The sequence below is a fragment of the Symsagittifera roscoffensis genome, chromosome 10 (assembly GCF_963678635.1).
Source record: "Symsagittifera roscoffensis chromosome 10, txSymRosc1.1, whole genome shotgun sequence".
NCBI lineage: Eukaryota > Metazoa > Xenacoelomorpha > Acoela > Convolutidae > Symsagittifera > Symsagittifera roscoffensis.
Window position 1 is genome coordinate 20,396,866 of NC_087071.1, and position 21,490 is coordinate 20,418,355.

At 38.3% G+C, this 21,490-nt stretch overlaps 1 protein-coding gene across 1 annotated transcript; it reads right to left on the bottom strand.

Moving 5' to 3' along the window:
* Positions 1-597: 597 nt before the first annotated feature.
* On the bottom strand, positions 598-16,585 carry LOC134855128 (uncharacterized). Its single transcript, XM_063871539.1, has 5 exons — positions 16,199-16,585; positions 7,254-7,501; positions 4,517-4,665; positions 3,722-4,094; positions 598-2,485 (listed from the first exon to the last, which is right to left on the bottom strand). Exons 1-5 carry the CDS (start codon positions 16,519-16,521, stop codon positions 2,205-2,207), a joined length of 1,374 nt encoding a protein of 457 aa, XP_063727609.1. The 5' UTR covers positions 16,522-16,585; the 3' UTR covers positions 598-2,204.
* Positions 16,586-21,490: the final 4,905 nt, after the last annotated feature.

Genomic DNA, 21,490 nt, shown 5'->3' on the forward strand with positions numbered 1-21,490 from the left:
TCGGAAAATCTACAAGCATTTTCTGCCTATACCAATATGCGTGCCTAAATGAAACTGCACAGTCGAAGAGAATCATAATTCATATTCAGAAAATTGTTGATTCGGCCGAAGACCAGGGTGGTATGATATATCATTTACTTAGCCTTTGAGTCGGTTTGAAGCCAAGCTTTGTTCGCACTATTTTGGGCTCTACATGTAGTTCTGCTGGGTAGGTTTCATAAAATCGCGTTTTATGACTGAAACGAAAACTGAAGTTTCCGCGTCGCGTCGCGTCGCTATGATTCAGATTCAAATTCTATTATGAAACTCTTGAATGAGGGGAATTTTTTGTAAAAAGCTGAAAATATAGTCAAAGCCAAATTGTTCCCAATATCTCTGTCAACAAATTTGAACGAATTTTAAAACACTAAAACTACTCCTTTTGACGTCGGAAATTAATGTATATTCGGTTCAGAACGTAAAAAAAACAATAAACTATTACTAACCTAAAAAGCGTGGCAGAGGGTCACCGATATTACAGCAGGCGTCACGCATCGATTAACACTTAGAGATAAAGAACTTAGTCATATCTCCAACACTCAGTTGGCTTCGTAAAAATTCTTAGATAAAATGTAAATTAAAACTTTGCACCAAAATATGTATGAAACAATTCAGTCTGAAATAAACATTACCATTTATGCTTCTAGTTAAACTCTGGACATTTAAAACACAGGCAACAGAGGTAGATGGGATAAGTGAGAATAGAAATGAATTATAGAGATGAAATAAATTTTGGGTCTTTAAATCGTACAGCAAGATATTCAGCGTTGTTCAATGCATAAGAATCTAGAATAACGGATGTTGTAGTATCCTTACACTTTTTTTTTAAATCTTAAGGCTCAATTTGAGTGAAATGAAAAGACCACAAATTTTTGAGCAGTTAAGTTAGAGCATCAATTTAGTATAGTACCAACAATTGGGAATGGGCCATAGTTTTCAGTAGTTGACAGCAAAAGACAAAATAAGAGAAAACAAAAAAAAATAAAAACAAGCGGTGGGTATTCTGAGGTTTCTGGTTTATACTTAGATTTTTAGCTGTCAACTACTTTAAACCAGCGATAGGGAATGGTGTTAGTTAGAGATAGGTATTGATCATTCATAGAATTTAGCATTTAAAAGATCAAAGATCTCCGAATCAGAGACATGAATGAAATGAGAAAATATACTCAATATGATTAAGCAATTATCAATCAGTAATCAGTAAATCAATTCAATTAGCACATCAAGATGTTTCTCTTCAAGCCTTTTATTTTAATAGCATTGTCATAAAATTAATTCATAACAGTATTTCTATTTCTTTAATAAATCTTTTACTTAATAAAAATAAAGTCAATTTCATGATCTCTGGTCTTCATGATTAGTGGTCAAAAAGATTTAATCTTTTGAAAGAAAACACCATTTTACCGTAAAATCAAAAGATGTCGTCCATAACCTTCGAAGCATGACTATTTTGTTGCATTTTAGCATGTAAAATTTGACATATTGTGCGTTTCGAGCTCTTACTACAATAATATTTGAGTAAAGTCTGGTTAAAATCTGATCACGCTTAATATGTTTAAGGTTCAATGACCTATAATCGATTAAATTTCTGAAATGTCTGAACATTGAGCAAACTTTGCAGTTTCTGTAAATATCAACTACGATTGGAAAAGTGCAAATCAAGGCCAAATTCAAACATTTACGAAATCTGCATCAACTAATCTCGTTTTTCCAGCCGTTTGCAGTTTTTTTATTTTTGGAAAATTCTGGCTAGTTTTCATTTTACGCGTCAGAAATTGAAAATTTGAGGCTGAAACTGTTTAGCAACTCTAGTGTAAATTTATTTTGCAACAAAAACATGAACCTTGAATTCAGACTGCCTCCTTTTTTAGAAACATGATATCATCGATCAAAAATTGAAAAAATTTGGCAGGTACTTACAAACTACTAGAAAGCCCACCTCTTTCAGGTTACAAATAGAACTGTATTTCATTCGAAATTATATACACAATTTCAATAGAATTGGGTCTAACAATGGATCAATTTTTTTTTCAAAAATGTATGGTAAACTTTAGCTCCATCTGCAATTTCTCGAAATTCGTGCATGAAAATGGCATTTGTCTTATCATCTGCTCTAGATTTCATTTCGAGGCAAATTAGATCATTCAAACTCGACCCAAAATGATTTAAGCATCAGTTGATGTAAGTTCGGACAAGTTCTCTTTAGTTTCAGACAAATCCATATTTTTAGCATCGCCCACATTTATCGGTTGCTTAACTTCAATTTCCGGAAGGATGGAACAGATATTGTGTTCAGGCAGCAAGATTTCAGAGTCATTGCCATCATTGATATGATCATCTGCTTTAGTACCTTCCATTTCCTCCTCGCTTCCACTAATTTTGACTGAGTTATTTGATATAATTTCGGTCGTGACCTTTGTGCGATTTACGTCGCCGTTAGCATCGACTGAAATGCATTTGTCTAATTTTGTAATTCCAGCCTTAAAACTGACATTAAAAACTTACACTGATAAATTGGAAATCCAAAATTTTTTAGATACTTTGAAAAAGCTATTATGCAGAAGAAATGAAGTTTACGTCACCTTCAATTAGCTCATAGGAGCCATCCAAAAAACAAAGAATCACGAATAACCTGACTGCTAATTTGAAAATATTCTTAAAAAAACATCTACATCTGCTCCCACTCGGAATCAAACGCGCTACTATCAGACTTTAACTACTGCATCACAGATGCAGGAAAATAACACTTTGCATTAAAAACACAGACAGTAATGAATGCAACTTTGGAGCAGACAAATTTCAATTTGGTTAACCATATCGAAGCTCACATTATTTTTTCGCTGAGTAAAATAAATCAATTTGAAGACTATTTGATTAGTTATCCTAAGCGAACCGCTGAAACTAGACAATTTAAGAGTAAAATCGAACTTCATCTTTTCCTAGCTCAAATGAAGAACATAGCAAACAGATAGTTCGAAAAGAGTCATGAATGCAAGGTAACAGAAAAAAATGATAATTGTTTACAAGTATGGTCCCCTTAAAAAACTCGTTCAGAACTCGTTTACGGAACCAATCTTAAAATCAGAATAAAGATAGTTCCTAAGTTTTACCTGTGACTTGCTAATTTTTTCAAATTTAGCTTAAAGAGAAATTTAAAGGCGAATCTATCGAAATTTTTTTAACAGGTTTTCCTTTTGTTTTCATTTACTTGAAGTACTAGTATTTCTCAGGTAGTTTTCTAGTATTTTTCAAGTGGTCTGGCGGGACCACACTTCTGAACAAGTTTTTATTGCATGGGACTCATCAAAAACGGCGGGATCATTCTTCTAAACGAGTACCAAAAAATATATGGCTCTTTGAAGTTCAAGAACAATTTATGATTGACACATTTTTGATGAAAATATCCCAATTTGATAAAAACTGGATCAATATGTTAATTTTTAATTCTGCAGGAAAAACTGTAAATTAAATTCTACTTTCGAAACTAGAAGTTGATCACGTTTTTCGTGCCCTTCACACTTTTGCTGTTCAATAGTGGAGTTTTCCTTAACAAAAGAAATGAATAAACTTAAAAAGAAATCAAACCGCGAAAAATTCCTGAAAAAAAATACAAAAAAAAGTCGCCAAGACCTATATAAGAGTATTCACTAAGTTCATGACTCTTAAAACGAAAACGACTCACCTATTTCGGACCTGACCATACTACTAGTTGGCGTCATGACCTTCAGCTCAATTTTGTTCACATCCAACAACTTTCGATCTTCATCGTCCGTTTTTCCTTGTTCAAAATCATCAATCTGTATTTTTACATCTGCCGTTCCCGTGTCCAAATCAGTGAAATTTGGACTATTCACACCCGATATATTCTGTTTAATTTCATTTTGTTCATCTTTGGTCACACCACATAGTTCTAAATATTGACCGATAGAAGAGTAATGAAGCTTTATATACTCAATGATATGTTGCATAGTTTCTGGGTCTGATTTTGTCCAATCGTCGCTTAAGCCGTAATTGTCATTGATTTCGGCCAACACTTTTTCTGTTCTCAAAAGGTCCTAAACATGCGAATATTTAAAATTAAAGTTCAAACTTTCGGAAAATTCTTAACGTTATCTTCAGACAAATTGCTATCAAAACTACAGAAAACTTGTTTGTCCATAGAATAATCGGTGCCGCAGAATGAAAATGATAAACTAAAATCTTGCTTTTAACCCTTCCATCCCCTTTCCTCTCAAAACTTCAATTAATTTCCCATGTCATGCGCATTTTCATTTCAAATTCATATGATTAAAATATTTTAAAATAGAAATTGAATAGTTAACAGAAATCAATTATGAGTTCCACAAAAAGTCACACAATCTAATAAGAATTGATTTCTCCTTCATTTATTTGCACTTTGCAAGACCTCAAAGAATCAAATGCAATTCAAATTCACTCAATGAAAAAAGCCACCCACGCTTCATAGCACTTCACTTACGTATGATTTTGCATAATGAGAGACTATGTGTTTTTCGTCATATTCAAGCAGCATCTGAAGCAGTGCAATAATCAGTCCTGTTCGATCTTTTCCTTGCGTGCAATTTACCAGCACTGGAAAACGTGAACTGGCTGTAAACACTTGTAAAGCTGAAACATTGAGTTTTTTAAAATAGCTGACAGAACAAGATTCACAAGGGCAACTTATAAGATCTTATTTGCTGAGTACCAAGTTATCATGGAGCGAAAAAAAAGAATCGTTTTTTTTTAAATTGCTTTTAATTAGGCAAAATATTATGCTGTTTATACATTCATAAGATAAAAAATAAAGCTTTCCGTTCTCAAGCAAACATTAAAGGCAAGCAAACATTAAAAAAACACTAACTTTGTAGAAAAAATCTCAACTTTCAATTTCAAAGAAAGAATTTCAAAGAAAAAAATAGATGCACTTCAAGCTCTTTAAATTTCTAGAACGATTTATGACTGGCGCTTTTTTTGATAACATTAACCCAACTTGAGAAAACTGGATCAACCGGTAAAGTTTTTATTACGCCGGAAATCTAAAAATTAAATTTTATTTTCGAAACTTGCAATCGTTCACGTTTTTTCGCGCCATTTCCACGTTTGTATTTGGAGAAGGCTATTTACACATCAGTTTCAGCAGATGAATTTCAATTGAACTCAAAAAAAGCATATATACCTAAGTGCATTCATAAATGCACCAATATATATGAATGCACATCTGTAGTTATTAGAGACTTTTATGTACATTTTAAGACTTTTTCCTGAAAAAAAAAAAACAAAAAAAATCAGCAAGATCTATATAAGAGTCTTCACGACGTTCGTTACTCATAAGCACTCGACAAACAAAAGAGATAGAGTGTAAACTTGTTCCTATATTTTTTCACAGAGGCGAAGGTGCGCATCGCAAACACAACCGAGAACACGACAAAAAGCAGCTCTATAAAGTGCAATAAGAAGTAGAAAAAAAAGCCTCGAATTGGTAAAAATTCGGCTACGTCTCCGATCTGCGACCCAGAGATTATGAGTATCACGAACTAATCACTCAGCCACGAACGCTTAATAAATCACAAACACAAGCCACAAATAAAGCAGAGAACAGATGCTATTACATTTCAAGTGCTACGATCGTGATTATAGCAAAAGTGCCACCAAATAAGTGAACACTTTTGAAACTAAATACCACTTACAAACGAAAAAAACGTATCATGCCTTTTCGCGCCATTCAAATTTTCATTATCGGAAAGATTAGTAAACCTTCACTGAAAAATGAATTTTAACTAAATGTAAAAGAAATCAGAAATCAAACCCCGGAAATCATCTTTAAGAATTCTTTCAAAAAATGACTTTAACTGATTCTGCTCCAGTAAAAAATAACGCACGAAATTAAAAAGAGCCTCTGATAATTAAATACTGCGACTGTTTTGTTATGACTACTAGGAAAACCAAAATAACTGATCAACTTTTTAAAAACTCTCTGCAAAATTTCGGTTAGATATTCAGAAAATAATTTTTGTAGAACATCTTGGACAAAAATTAACTGCGCCATTTTGAGAAAAGAGCCAAAAACAATTGAAAATAGTCAGCAATGAAACAGAAAAAACTGACTTGCTTCTTGCAAAAATTTTCGAAATTCAAAGGAAAAAATATAAAGCTTTGAAGCTCTTTGAATTTAGGAAACATTAAAAATCTTAATCAATAGTTTTATATTCCGCGGAGAAATCTGAAAACTTATAATCACTTTCGAAATTAAAAGTCCATCACTTTTTCGTGAGCTTTACACTTTTGCTGTTCGACAGTGGAGTTTGCTTTTCTTTTAACAAAGGAAATGAACCAAACTTATACAGAAAACAAAACCAAACCGCGAAAAATCAAAACTGAGCCTAAAAATCATCAAAACCTATACAGGGGAAAATGACTTTCATTTACATTTTCAACTCATATTCTTTGAACTCAGGTTCATTAAAAAATTTAATGAAAATTATTCAGCTCAGTAGTAAGAGTTTTTCTGCATTTAAGGAGATCTGTTGTGTCACAAATTACGAATAACCTGAGTAAAAGGATGATCATTACGCATGTAAAAAAAAATGAAATTCATATATTTCTGTAACGATGAGATAATTGTGATGTATTCATGCACAACAAGTTTTTAACTGTAATTGAATGCATTACAAATGAGTAGCTAAAACTTGCACTCCGTTCAATTAATGGATTTCATTCCGAACGTTATCCTAAATAATTTTTTGAAAATTCCGAAAAGACTACTAGATCCAACATCTTTTATAAAAACAATTAATTTGTAGAAAAATGATTTATTTTATAAATTTTTGAAGTTGTAAATAATATTAAGAACTGAACTTACAAAGAAACCAAAAACCAAAACATGAAACACCAAAACTGAACGTGGACAAATTTAAAGAGTTTTCCTGAAAAAACATCACGGCCTATATAAGAGTCTTCTGTAAGTTCATCGACTCCTAAAAAATGACGTTATGATAGTAAATTTTTTAACTTGAAAAATCCATGCTGGGATAACTAAGGAGACCTACAATAGGCAAGCACAGATCAATCCGAGAACTTGAAAACGTATTTAACAGCAATCCACTTCAAAAAAAATTAAATTATAATTTTGTACTATAAAAAGTCTACTTTCAATTACAAGACACTTTACTCAAATTTTTATTCAGGAATTACTACAATGAGTATATTTAACTAACCTGTTCCAATTTCCCGTTTACAATTGTCGATCAGGAAAAATTTGAAACTTTCCAAGCCCATTGAATTCAGCAGTCCCTTGAGCACATATCGATGCAGAAGTCTAGAGTTGCAGATATAATCGGCTATCAGACAAAATAAGGCGAATATTTTGATAAACCAGTTTGGTAGATGTCCCAAGAGAGCGAAGAAAGAGCGTGTGCTGATGAGTGATAGAACGAATCGGTGACCTTGATCCAGCAGGGGTTCACTAAAAAATTACCGGGGTTGGCTCAATTGTTTTGAAGATTTCCCTACTAAAACAAATTTGTAAAAGAGCGAGTTTCACTTTTTTTTAAGCTTTGTTGACTCCAACAAGATCGCAATAGACAAAAAACTGTTTAACAAATGAAGCCTAAAAACCGTTAAATAAACGAAGGCAAAAACCGTTAAATAAACCAAAAAAACGTTAAATATATGAAGCCAAAAATAGGTTAAATAAATGAAGACAAAAAACCGTTTAAAAATGAAGACAAAAAAACTGTTAAATGAAGCGCTCTATTTTTGATTAAGGGCCTCAGCAGTTTCTTAGGTCTCCAACTATTAACTGTGTTAAGGTCGCAATTAGGATGTGTATATTAGTAATGCTAGCAGCTGATTGCATTATCATGATGTGTGTTATTTTCGAATAAATATTATATTTAGGTGAAGTTTATGAACAAACTTGCATTTTACAATCAGTTTTCCAAAGGAACACCTTAGCAAACGGTAACTATTTTTATCCAAACTGTCTTTTCTGAAACTGAAAGTAGTTCATAATATTCAAGAGCGGCAATTTCACCCTGATAATGCACATTCCGTTTTTTGTCCTTCTCTCCATTTTAACCGGCTATACTCAAAAAGTTAGCGTCTCCATATAGTCCACAGTCGTGTAAGAAAACTAACTTGGAAAACAGAGCATCGCCGGTGAAAAGTTTTCCCTGCTACCCAGAAGGGCATCCTGGAATGTTTTCCATGCTAAGCAGAACTCAGAAGAGCATCAATCAACCACCTGGGAGAAGGAGCCAGCAGACCGAGTCCCCTCATGGACTCATGAGAACCAACTGGAGAGAACAGGCGAGCCCATTGAGGTGTCTACCCTCCACCCTACCATGTGGAGGTGTATACCCTCCACATGGTAGACACCTCTCCGTGGTGTGGGGGATCAACGTCTTCGGACGGCGTAGTCTACCGGCTACGAGCCCTCCATACCCGACTCGGAGCTTCATGCGAGGTGCAGCTGGCTTCAACGTTGTCCCTCACGCGCAGCTATTCAAGACGCTTAACAACAGTTGGGCCCAAGATCTCTGGGTTGGACGCAGAGTGGACTCGCTTAACTAACTAACTAGGAGCAGGCGAGACGTATCGAAGAGCAGGTCCCTGCAGAGCTGGAAAACAGTGAGAGACCGATCTAAATGCAATCATTTTGGACCAACGCAACAATAACTGAGAAACGCACACCCAGCTGGACGTCGAAAACAAAACCGATAAAGGAGCGATGAGTAGTCATTTACACTGACGGATTAGCTGCGGCAAGCACAAACTAATAAAAAGCGGCAGTTGTCGTCACTAGAGGCGATCCTATGAACCCGATAGTGGTGACTGAGATGAAGACAAGAGGCAGGAAGCTAACGTCGTACTACGAGGAAGAGCAAGAAGCAGGCTGAAAGCGATCGAGTAGATCAGAAACGCAGAGGCTGATGGCCGTAAGTCCTGATTTGCATGGATAGTCAACAAATCTACAGATACAAATCAGCTCACAACGGACCTTGAACATGCCTCAGCGAAGACAATGATACATTGGATACCAAGTCATGTGAACATCCGCTGTGACACACTGGCAAACGAAGCCACTTATGGCTAGGAACCATCAAAACTTGTTACCCTAGCAGCCGCAAGGGCCTGTATCAAGAAAACCATCAAGGACGGTGTCGTCTTCTCATCCCAGAGTTGCCTTTCGCGAAAGAAGGACAAAGCAGCCATAAAAACCGGAAAAGATGCGATCCCACCAGCTCGATTACGGCCCGGTCACAATACATCATTTTGAGCATACCCGAATCTTATGGAACCTGGAAACGACCACGTGAGCGAAAGATGTGAACATAGGGATGCGGTTTAAGACGGTATTCACACGTTTCGCCCCTAAAATTTACATTAAGAAAGCGGCGTTAATTAACAGTGCAATAAGTTAGGGGCGACGACGAAATGTGTGGGGCTAAATGTGTGGGGGGCGAAATGTGCCACTAGATTTAAGAGGGGCGAAGTGTGTGTGTGTGTGTGGGGCGAAGCGTGGGACATTCGTTTAAGACTGTCTTGACTGCCCCGACATGGCAGCAGCCCGTTATGAACTCGGATCGACGGTCACAACTCTTAATGTTATGACAGACGACCCAGCAATAGCAGCCTCCATACACTGACGCCCTTCCATATTCAACAACAACCCATGCAGTAGATAGTTTTTTCTGATTCTCCGGCTTCGCCAATTTCGAAATTTGATGATTTTGCGATAATGACATGGATTTTGAATCGGTCTTCTGTCACGTCTGAAACACTGATGAATCACTGTCAGAAACAGTTGCTGGCCATGATGAAAAATTTCTCCCTTGTCCCTTGTTGCAACTCCACTTGAAGGTTCTTGTGTCCGATCTGCGTGCACTCTTAATTCTTTAAGCAACTAAGCGGCCATGAACGCTTTTATAGCAACGTGTACAGCATTGAGGAGCTTGCAAGGCCCGCCTTGGACGTCTGTTCTCTCCAGATTCAATGCGGCATTTCACTTTCCAATACGGCTGACAATCGCCAAAGCCGTTCCCAAACAAGATGATTAGATACTGCAAAAAAACCTGTGTGCTGAGCGGTTTATTTGCAAACAGAGTAGTCTGTAGAAAATTGTATTGTCATCAGATCCAAAATCACAGGGAACATAGAAAAAGTGACAACACAGTATTAAGTCCATCGCAGCCTTTTTTGAATGAGGAACATTGTCCGCGGTTCACACAAATCAGTTGCCCCCCGGCTCTTCATTTCAATCAATTCCGCACTTTAGCCACCGGCATCAGTGAAATGCAGTTCAATCTGGATTATTCCATATTTTATTATTCACAAAAAGAAATCACAAGTCAAACCGCGAAAAATCAAAAATGAGAGTGTACAAATTTTAGGACTTTTTCCTGAAAAAAACCAAAAAAAAAATCAACAAGACCTATATAAGAGTACTCACTACGTTCATTACTCTTAAACAGTCTTCGTTCAATTGAGGCTCGGTAATTTGGAAATTTAAAAAGAAGAGTTTCTCGGTCAACCTTAGCTACTGAGATACTTGACATGACTGATGGCAAAAATGCTGCAGTGACTGGAGTTCGGCCAAAAACCAGTTGTTTGACGTAAAACAGATCGCTTGACAGAACGATTGAGTCAATTCGGTGAACAATAAAAAAAATTGCGTATATATATCACGTTTAAAAGAATTTTGATCTGCTTGGAAGTGATCGGAGACTTTTTTGTGGATCAAAACAGAAGTAAACATGATCAAAATCATACTAAGAAGCACAGCACTTCAACGGCCATTTTACATAGCGTCACTGACGTCCGCTGAAATTTTTCTAGGGGGCGATTTTTCGAGAAAACAAATGACAAATTTGTCGACCATTTTTAAAGTCGACCAAATTTTTGAAAAAACAGGCTAACAATAACGTTTTGAGTACTTTTGACATTTGACCATAATTTTTTGGCGCTCCCCCCTCAAATTTTGTTATACTGGAGCCAAAGCCGCCTTTAGAAAACTTTGTTGACCAGCCAAAAATGGATCTCGTAAAATTATACCGAAGGGCGAACCCTTTGGAAAACTTTGCTCAAAATCTTGAACCAAACAACCTGTATACCCTACAGGATAAAGTGATTAAAAACAACAAAAGAAAAAATTGCTTTAAACTAAGAGTGAAAGGAAAAAGAAAATGAAAAAATAAAAAACACAAAAAATGAATGCTTATTGTTCCAGCATGCTTGTCCAAGTAGTTGACATGTCACCGCTAAAAAAATTGCTATAAACTGGAAAAGAAAGGAAAAAGAAAAAACGCAAAAAAAGAATGCGTAATGTTCCAGTCGTCAAATGCTACATTAGTTGACATATTATTGTCATGTAGTCGACGTGTCACCCGCAAAGGCTATTCTATTCAATGTTCGAAATGTTGGCAATGGTGTCATAGATAATGTACCAACTTGTCTGTGAAAGTGCTGAAACACCTCGGCAAAACAAAGACTGCCTGCTATTGTGACTGCGCCTGCCAATCAAGAACTACATCACGAGTGGTAACCTCAAAGCTAAAGTTTTAGGGAGATATGCCGACGACATCATAAGAACGGACCGCAAGGACGATATGAACAAAATATTGAAAGCCGCTAACTCTTCACATCCGTGTCTTGAACTTACGGTGGAAGAAAGCAAAAACTGCATTCCGCTTCTTGACATGCTTGTGGAAAGAGAAGCAGGAAAACTGCAAAGATCCTGGTAATCCAAACCACTGATACAGGATTTTTGCTTTCATTCAGAGCTTGCGCGCCTAAAAATAAAAACATAACATCACCGAGGGCACGGTATATAATAAATTCCTCCCATTTACACCCCAGCTGGTAAAAGCCAGGGGCAATGGTTTTGACTTTACCGAACCCTTGGAACTATTCAAACGAGATGAAAGTCACCACCGGGAACCCATTCTACCTTTCCGTAGCAGCGGTGGTCATGACGCTACATTCTGCACAATTTTGGCTTTTGAATGTTCGCAGCGGGACAACGCCGACTTGATTTGGCGGCTCGGGAATTGGCCTTGCTTTGATCCACGATTATCGGTGCTTCACATAACAGTGATTGACCATTGACTTCCTAACAGAGCACCGATAAGAGCAGAGCGGAAACTTAAGCACCTCATCACCTGTGCTAGTGCATTGGTTTGATGCGGAGGATTGCCGACTCAGTTGGGTTGCTGAGACGGTCGGTTCTGATGCGCTGATCAGTTTCACATGCGGGTGGCAGTTTTGAGAGTGTTTAGTCCAACCACTGACATAGACATAAGTCTTCTTGCTACAGTCGGGCAGAGGGCAACCAAATTTGCCTTTTTGGACCCCCCGTTGCTGGGGAGCTCTGCTGTTCTTTCAACTCCTTTAATACTTTCAATTCCTTCATCAATTTCAATTTCATTACTATCGGAGGTCTGGACCGAGGGTTCTGAGAGTTTTCATTAGTCGGATCGTGCAACCAGTTGTCGGATTGTGCAACCAGTTGTCCTGGTCACACTTTGTCTTGAGCCCATCGCTTTCAAGATCAGCTCTAAGCTGCCTAATCCAATCTTTTTGCCAAGCTTTAGCACATTCAAGTAGATCATTCAAGCTATCGACACCGACGTTACAGTTGAACCCTTCTCCAGTATAGCTCTTGTGCGACTGGCGTTGTTTTTGATTTTTCAATTAAATCCTTTAGTTTCATGACGTTTCTCTTTTCTAGCCTTAGACACCATCTTTTAGCACGGTGTATAAGAGCTTCTTGTCTACCAAAGTCAGTACATCTGATCATACGGGTCTCCAAGCCATATAGCAGGACTGGCTTTATTGTCGATGCGGAGTCCCTTGTTCCTTAGTGTCAATCTTGTTGACACCATGGCCGGTCTAAGACGCAGCATTACTATCCTTGTCTTAGAAATGCGAGCGCTGAAAACCATGTCAGCGCTGCCATCAGATGATATGATGCTGCCGAAGTGATTAACCTGTTCAACCGGTTCACTGAGCACATTGATAGGGAATAGAATTTTCAACACCACTTCTACATGGAAAGCGTTCCATGAAGGAATTGACAGGGTGAAAAAGTCTTTCGAAGATAACTAATACCCTTCAAGTGTGTACGAACTGATCATTGATAGAACGGTTTCGGCGTTTATTTCTGTCAAATTATCACAAGCACCGGTTGGTTATGATGAATTAGAAAAAATAAAAGATCTGTTTTATTTATGCAGTACCGTGGCCGAATAACCGACAAGTTCATGAAAAAAAGTGAGAGCTTCTTGTAGTGCTTAAGTCATTTTAACCACCAGGAAGCTAAAATCTGTGCTACCATCTCTGAAGTCTCCTGCTTTTAATGCTCTGAAAAGTCGAGCTATCTAGCAGATTGTCTGTCCTTGATGCTCATCCAGCTAAGTCGTCAACGCCAGCCGATATCTTTTAACTCGTCTTATTGAAAACTCAGCACCAAAGGTTGCATGTAGGGGCACACATCGACGAGTGCGTTGGAAGCAGGAAACATTTGAAAGCTGTCGTCATTGACTCTTCCAATGACGACTGGAAACTGCTCACTCTGGAAGCGCTACATATCACTCTGGAAGCAGCCGGAACCGAACCAGCTGGAGGAGTATCAGACCTGTGAGCTGGCCTTATGCGTGTGAGATTTTTTTTCTTCCACTATGTTACTGGTGAGTTACAGCTTTATACAGTCTGGGGAACCTAGTTTGTTATAGTTTTGTTGCACTCTTTGTGTGTTTTGTTTTACAGTTTTGTTGTTCACCTCAAGCTGCCTGTTCCAGACCACCCGACACGACTGAAGACCTACGCCGACGACATGATTGTTTACATCACCAGCAACAACATTGACCTCGCCAGTGAAAAGATAACATCTTACCTCTCTCGACTCAACGACTTGGAAAACAACGGACTAATAGTGTCCCTCGAGAAGACAACAGTCACTCTTTTCACGCCTGACCCTCGCCAAGCCAGGACGCACCCGCCAGTTGCTATGTTCAACTCCCAGCTGAAGCTTGAAAAGACACCGAAACTACTGGGAGTGACATACGACACCATGCTGACCTTCGGACAACACACAGCCAACGTCTGCAAGAAAGTAGCCAGAAGAAACAACGCACTCCGTGCGCTTTCAGGACTTGACTGGGGGCAAGATAAAGAAACACAACTGATAAGCTATCGTGCCATCGGAAGATCATGTATGACTACGCCTCGCCTGCTTGGACACCAATAATCAGTAAAACTAAACAACAGAAACTACAAACGATTCAGAACACTGCTTTACGGACAGCCACGGGAGCCATTCGCCTTACATCAATAGACCATCTACATAATGAATGCAAGATGCTTAAAGTCGCCGGCCACCACCACCTACTCAACAACCAATTCCTAACCCAAGCAACTCAAGATACCCACCCCTGCAATCACCTCTGGACGTTTGAGCAACAGAGTACCGACAGAGACAAGAAGATGACATTGCATGCCAGTTCAAGTGAAGAAGTCACTAGTTTTCTAACAGACAATCTTGAACAGACACTGAAACAGCTACACACACATGCAGTCGCCGAAGAGAGAGCCAAAAGCCAGCAGAACAGAGTTTTAAAAAGACCCCCTCCTGAGATATCGAAAGACGAAGAAGAATTCAGCCGTTACGACAGAAGAATTTTGTGTCAGCTTAGATCAGGTTTCTCATGGAAACTAGCCGAAACCAGACACCGATTACAACCGGACATTGAATCAGAGCTCTGCAGCAAATGCAACTCCAGCATCGAAGACTGCCATCATCTGTTCAACTGCCCGGCCAACCCAATATCTGCTACCATCGAAGATTTGTGGAAAAATCCCCTACTAGTCGTAGAAGAACTCGCGGAGATATTCTCAGAGCAGTCCACGGAGCAATAACAACAACAACCTCATGCTGCCAGTGAATGGCGAAAACGTTTGGAAATAAAGCATTAAAGTTTCTCTATCCTATATTGTTTTCTCTATCTAATGAATGCTTATGTTTCAAACAATTTTCAGTAAGAAAACTTGAAAACCCATAACAAATCTTAACTTACATCAATTTATCAAATTTTAACTTCACTCGCAATGTTAAGAGAGCTGAATGACAAAAAAATAAAAAAAAAGACAAAAACGCCCGTACAGACAATAAAAACCGCGAAAGGTTTTTTTCAAAAATTTCAGGAAAAAACTACACACCTGAATCGCGTGCGACACTCGCCATAGATCTTCGTAGACAAAACAATCTTGTCAAAATAGCAAAAAAAAAACAAAAAAAAAACATTTCTTTTTTCGAAAAATTTTGACGCATGAAAATAGTACGTTATGGCATCAACTTGAATTGATTTCAATTACGAATACTAGATCCTTAAACACACCAATATGTTAAAACACAAACTAATTCCACGAAATTTTATATTGAAACCTTGGAAATATCAGAAATAAATCAGAAACCTTGCAAATTAAAAAAAACTGAAAATTTAATGCACATTTTTCCAACTGAAATTTTTGGCGTCCTTAAGATACAGGAACCCATGAACTATCAAATTAAGAAAAAATTAATTAAAATCTAACAAAAAAGATTGAAATAAAGCACCCGGCCAGTACGCCGACAAAAATTGGTACGAAATCATTAGGCCGATTTTGTGCATTCCAGAGTTGAGTATAAAACTTATGTTTCCCTTGAAACTACTCAAAATTAGGTCACTTAGCCAATAAATCATGCCAAAACCATTTGGGCAGAATAAACTTTTTAAAAAAAAAAACTTGAAAGCAATGAGAAATGAGAAAAAGAAATTGTGCACAGCAAGAAAAAAAAACAGAATTCTTCGATGGGTCATCTAGGCCTACAAAACATAAGCAGGCCAATAAAAAGCCGACAACCGTTTGAAAAAAAATAGGTCCTGTCAGATTTGAGCCCAGGACTTTTGCCGTCCCAATGAAATTGTTACCTCTAGGCCAAGTGTGCAGCAGACAGAAGAAATTTGAATTTATGAAATGAACGTTAAAATTAACATTTCCAATGGTTCATTCTGCGAACAAAGATACTAACTTTGTGGTAACTGAAAAGTTCTAAGTTTAAGTAACTTACCCTCACGGTTGGTCCTGTACTGAGTAGGACCGGAGGCTAATAAAAAAAACTTACTGATTTGAGTTACTAGGTACAGCCTTTCTTATTTTAGGGTCCTTCCTTGGGTTCAAACAGACTGGAACGAAGAATGTGTTGAGAGCCGTCCTGGATGTGAGATCAAGCTCACGGTTTGACCTGAGATCTAAAATTGTCCTGATTCCATAGTGCGACCTGAGAAGGGCAGCTTTTTCCTGCGGTAGATCGTCTAATCTACTACTTCTGAAGACTTTGTTGCTCGTTTGACCATTTAAATTCCCTGTCAAGGCTATACGGAAGTTGGGAGCTAGACCCTCGGTAACTTGCACTTCCGAATCTAAAGCTAACTTTTCGCCTTGCATTTAACAAGATGATATTTCTAAATAACGGTTTCTAATGGCAGTGTGGACAGTCAAAATCACCATAATAACTGAAAAAAGACAAAAATATTTTAAAACTTAGCACAAATTTATTTTCAACTTTTTACAAATAGTAAATCAGAAGGTCGGAAATTAACATGTTATCCGAAGTTACTTCACTAGTCCTTCATCATATCAGCCAGTCAAAAAACCAGTGATATAACGTGAATAAAATTATGACGTAAAAAATTCAAGAATCATATGGTTATGAATCACATCAATCACAATGAGAAAACTAACAACTGCTCAGAATAAACCAGAGCTGATTGAATGGGTAAAAAATTCAATTAACAAATGAAAGCATACTATGTGGTCAAGACATATGAAGAAAAAGTGCCGGCTCAAGAACACAGATGGCGTTGCCACGTTGCACAGCGACACCCAGCCATTGTCTGAAAAACAGAAAACTGCGTTTTTCTTGAGTTTCTGCATCAATGCTACGGGAGAGTTCTTTCAAAAAGTTATAGCTGGTTTCACCTATACCTCCAAGGGTCTCGATTGCAACAGGTTCAAAATAGTGAGAGGTCTCCAGCTGGTGATAATTGTTACATTTTCTATCCTCTGCTATGTTGGCGATGACTGGGCCTTCTTGTTTTCCTTCTTGAGATATTGGATGTCGCGAGTCTGTTGACGCATGTAAAATCCCAGGCAATGGTCTTGCCACGTTGCCAGCGTAACAATGTGGTGCCGTACGGTCGGCGTCCGTCATCACGGAGAAGGCCAGTAGTGTGCAAGTTGGTCATATTTGGAAGTTTGACTTTGAGCAAAGTTTAGTCTTAATTTTGGGGTGAAATGGAATTTTTAAAAAATTCCATTCGAACGTGTCATGCTCAAGTTTCTCGCGACAACTGAAAGTACAAGAACATAAGATCAGAAGAATCGAACTACAAACGCGGGAAGGGAGTACAAAAATAGGAGCGTAAAATTGCTATTCCAATTTCGCCGTATAAATCCTAGATAAAGAGCACGTCGTGACGAGAAGAGACAAAGAAGAATTGAAGTGGACCAGAGTGAACTTTCGGTGGAAAAAAGGACAGCTGAAGGTGCCCAATGGTCAAAATAGCAAAACTTGAGTCTTGAGTTAACGTTTATTCATTTCAAACTTCTTGAGTTAAACTTGATTACTGGATTATTTCTAGAGTCGCTTATTAAATTAGTTACTCGATTATAGAAGTCGTGCAGGTGTGTAAGTACCCAATTTAAATTTCTTGAGTGTTTTTTTTTCATCGTTATGTTGAGTTATGTTACATTCGACCAGAATGGATAAAAATGCAATTTCAAAATGGTAGCCGCTGACCTTGAGAGTTGAAATTTTTAGAAGATTAGCAACGTTATTTAGACGATTAGACGAATCGTGAAGGTCAGAAGATTGTGGAATTTTTGAATTTCAAAAATTCGATTTGTGACGTCACACTTCCGAGAAACTTTGAACCGGCCATTTTTAGATGTAAACCAGAAAAGAAAGACAAAAACAACGATAGTTGCGAGAAAAACAACGAGAAGAAATAGAAAAATACGACAGAGTATTAGCAGAGACAGCTCCGATCGTTACAGAGCCATTCACGCCAACGGTGATTGGGTGGTGAAACCGTGAATTCAGCTTTACGGAGAGGAAATAAGGATGTTATTTCCCCGGATTCAGGAATCCGAAGGGGTCTTGAGACCTGAACTCAAACTATTTTGAACTAATTTTAGCTTCCTGGTCAAGCCCTGAAATGAATTTAAATAACATCTCGATTCAATTTCTGATTATGAGAAGCTAGGAGTTGAGAGAGGGGTTGATCCATCTTCGATGGAGATGATGATTTTTATCTACTGAACAAAAACAATCGTAATATAATAAATAGTAGTAGCCCTGTTTTTAGGAGTGACCTCGTGGTCTGGGGATACTGAGATCCAGACATGAGCTCACTATTTTGCATGTAATTAATTTAATTTGAGCGTTCTGGTCGAAGCCGGAGAACAGTAACGTTTTTGTCGACCTGATGATGAAAAGACCACCAAAAGAACTGGCTTTGGTAGAGACGGTGAAAAGCATGTAGAGCTTTGTTTAGACAATGGCCATTAGTTTTATAGCTTAGCTTTATTTTCCGTCGATATGTACTTCCGGGTGAATGATACATAGATGTTTTTATGGCGCACCTGGGTGTTATTCTTGTTTAACATCATGACCGGCAGAACCGTTAACGAGCACTCCGCGCCGAGCAGATGCTCATAATAACGACATTAATAGGCCCTAACCGCCGGGGCAGATAGGTAGTTCGGAACGCGGAAGCCTTCCGGATTCCGGTGAACAACTTTTTAATCTAGTTAACACCAAAAATTCACGTTCCAGGAAGGGTGGGGGGATCGGCCGTCCCCTCGTTCCCTGAGAGATCTGTGACCAAGAACACTTAAAGCTATACGAGAAACCAAACAAAAATTAGTATAGTACCCAAGAAAAACAAAAAACATAAAAAATAACTGAAAAAACAAGCAGTAAAAAAAAGTATAAAATCAGTAGAAATTATCCACCCAGACAAGATGTGATCCGACCCTCCCGTTTGTTGTTGTTAGATATAGTGTTGTTACAGGCATTTATATCAGTTGAGATTGTTACGATCATTTGTGTGGCCCGTTTGTGGTGCTTGTACTGTAGGGTTATTTGAGTATTTAAGCACGTTAAGGCTAATTAGCGCTCAATCCGGAAGGGTCTCGGGATTAGTGAAGAAGACTGATCCGGCAAGCAGTTCAAGGAGCGACAAGAGGGGCTCATCGACAACAACAATCGACTGTTGGAAATCGTTAACAAGTTTTTTATCCCTTTTGGTACAAAAAGTAAGATAGTAATCTCTGAGGGCTCGACAGTGCTGCACTGTAGTGACCCTTCACCGAACTGAGAATTTCCGAGTTAAGCACCTTAATTCGGATTTTGAACAAACCCGGAGGGGTATAGTATTACTATTATTATTATTTATACAGCCTATTCTACTACTCCTATATCGTTCCTCAGTGAAAAACACAGTGGGCGGACCGGTTTTTAGGGTAAAAATAGCGATATTTTGATCCCCCCACAAATTGCGATTTTTGAGATATCATTATTTTCTGAGCCCAAGTGTCCCTCACAAGAGATATGTTCTTGACTGAATCAATGGTGTCTTTCAGGTTGTCATGCATTTCTTGTAAGATTTTGTCCTTTTTGAAGACAGCAGAGATACGGAATATGTATAAAAGTTTTGGTATAGCGAAGCAGTTTTTAATGAGGATGAATCTTTTATGTTTGGTAATGTCTTTGATGTTGGTGCAAAGGCGTTTGAACTCTTCGTTTTTCTTCTTGAGTATCATGTCAATGCCTTTCTCGCCTAATGTTGCACCTAAAAGTGTCACGTCTTCTACCAGAATCAACTCGGTTCCCGGACAGATAGCGTTAAGCTTCTCGAGAATTGAGACAGTAATTTCTCCTTTCACCGTGAGTTCACATTTGGTGGGCTTGATCATCAGTCCAATTTTTTTGGCCTCATCAGTGAGTTCTTTCAAGTCTTATGAGACAATTTTCCAGTTATAACCTACAATATGTCATCAAGGTAACCACATTTGAATTTGGAAGCAAGGTTAGTGAGCAGATCAAGAATAACAAGGCAGAATCCAATGGATGCAATCGAAACACCTTGCTGAAAACCTTTGCATGAAAAGATAACGTAGTCACGATAGCACAAAAATGAAGAATTTTCGAATGGATAGACTTCTGGGGCATGTTATTGAATCTTTCCGCCTGGTAATCTCTTCTGACGGTATTGAATGGGTTTAAAAAATCAATTTCGAGGAAGACCATGTCGTCGTGCATATTGTTGATGAAGGATCGAGCAGCGTGGGCAGCCGCTTCTGCTTCAAAATGGACACCTGCTCCGTGTTGCATCGGTGCCATCAATGGTGCACGTTTTTTTGGTGATAAAACTGGCAGCCCACTTGCCGGCAAGTCGTCTGAATGTTTCGCCAACAGCAATTGGCCTTAAGCCACCATATTTTTTCTCCAGCGATGTGAGATTTTCACCAAACAGTAGTGGTTGGACGCTTACTGGAATTTCACTGCTGAGAGGGATGTTGCATAGTTCGGTGATAGAATCAAGGAGTTTTTTGCCCGTTTCTCCAATATTGACTGAGATGCCATCTTTTAAATTTTGTGCGCGGAGTGATGAATGACCTGCTCCAGATCCGTCCAGGAAAGAGTTGATCTGTCTTTCACGAGGTCAATGGTAGGGAAAGAGTTGATCATGTCTTTCACGAGTTCAGGGAAACTCGTAGCGATTGACCTGATATGAGGCTACAGGTCGATCAGATACTTTTACTACGCTGTGCTTTCGTTCGCTTAGCTCTACAAACAAAATATTTTCGAAAGTAGTTATCCTTAATCGTGCCGAGTACTCAATCAGAGTTCGTACCATGTACTGCGAGATAGATTCTCTGCTTGAGAAAACTACTTGACCAGGGTTCCTCGGTACATTTGCTCAAGTTCTGAGCTTACTTAGAAAAACCTTAAGCTAAGGCCAGCTGTACCTCGAGTTGTGCCTTTCCCCCGGACTGGCAGTCGAACCCATCGATGCATATAAAAAGGAACGTTGAAGGCGTTAGCACCGGAGTTCTAATGAGAAGGAGGCTCAGGATATTCTCGAATGCAAAATTTTCAAGATTTCGATTTTTACTAGAACATTTCTGACAAATGCAAGAAACGGCCATTTTGACAAAAAAAAACACAACCAGAATTACAACCGAATTTACTAGACGGAATTTAGTCAGAAGAATAAGAGAAAAAACGAGCTTTTTGTGTTAGCTTGACACAATAAGGCGCTTAACAAAAAAAAATTGAACGAGAAGGTACAGTGGGATAACCGGAATGGATCCGAAACCTCCCGTGCCACAAAATTGGAGAAATAAC

What these genes read in the sequence shown, in the direction of transcription:
- LOC134855128 (XM_063871539.1), bottom strand. Translation starts at nt 16,521, where the DNA reads ATGCAAGGCGAAAAGTTAGCTTTAGATTCGGAAGTGCAAGTTACCGAG. An exon ending in CTCATTATGCAAAATCATAC is followed by an intron (nt 4,095 to 4,516) that starts GTAAGTGAAGTG and finishes TCGCATGTTTAG; the next exon opens with GACCTTTTGAGAACAGAAAA. An exon ending in TATGGTCAGGTCCGAAATAG is followed by an intron (nt 2,486 to 3,721) that starts GTGAGTCGTTTT and finishes AATGCATTTCAG; the next exon opens with TCGATGCTAACGGCGACGTA.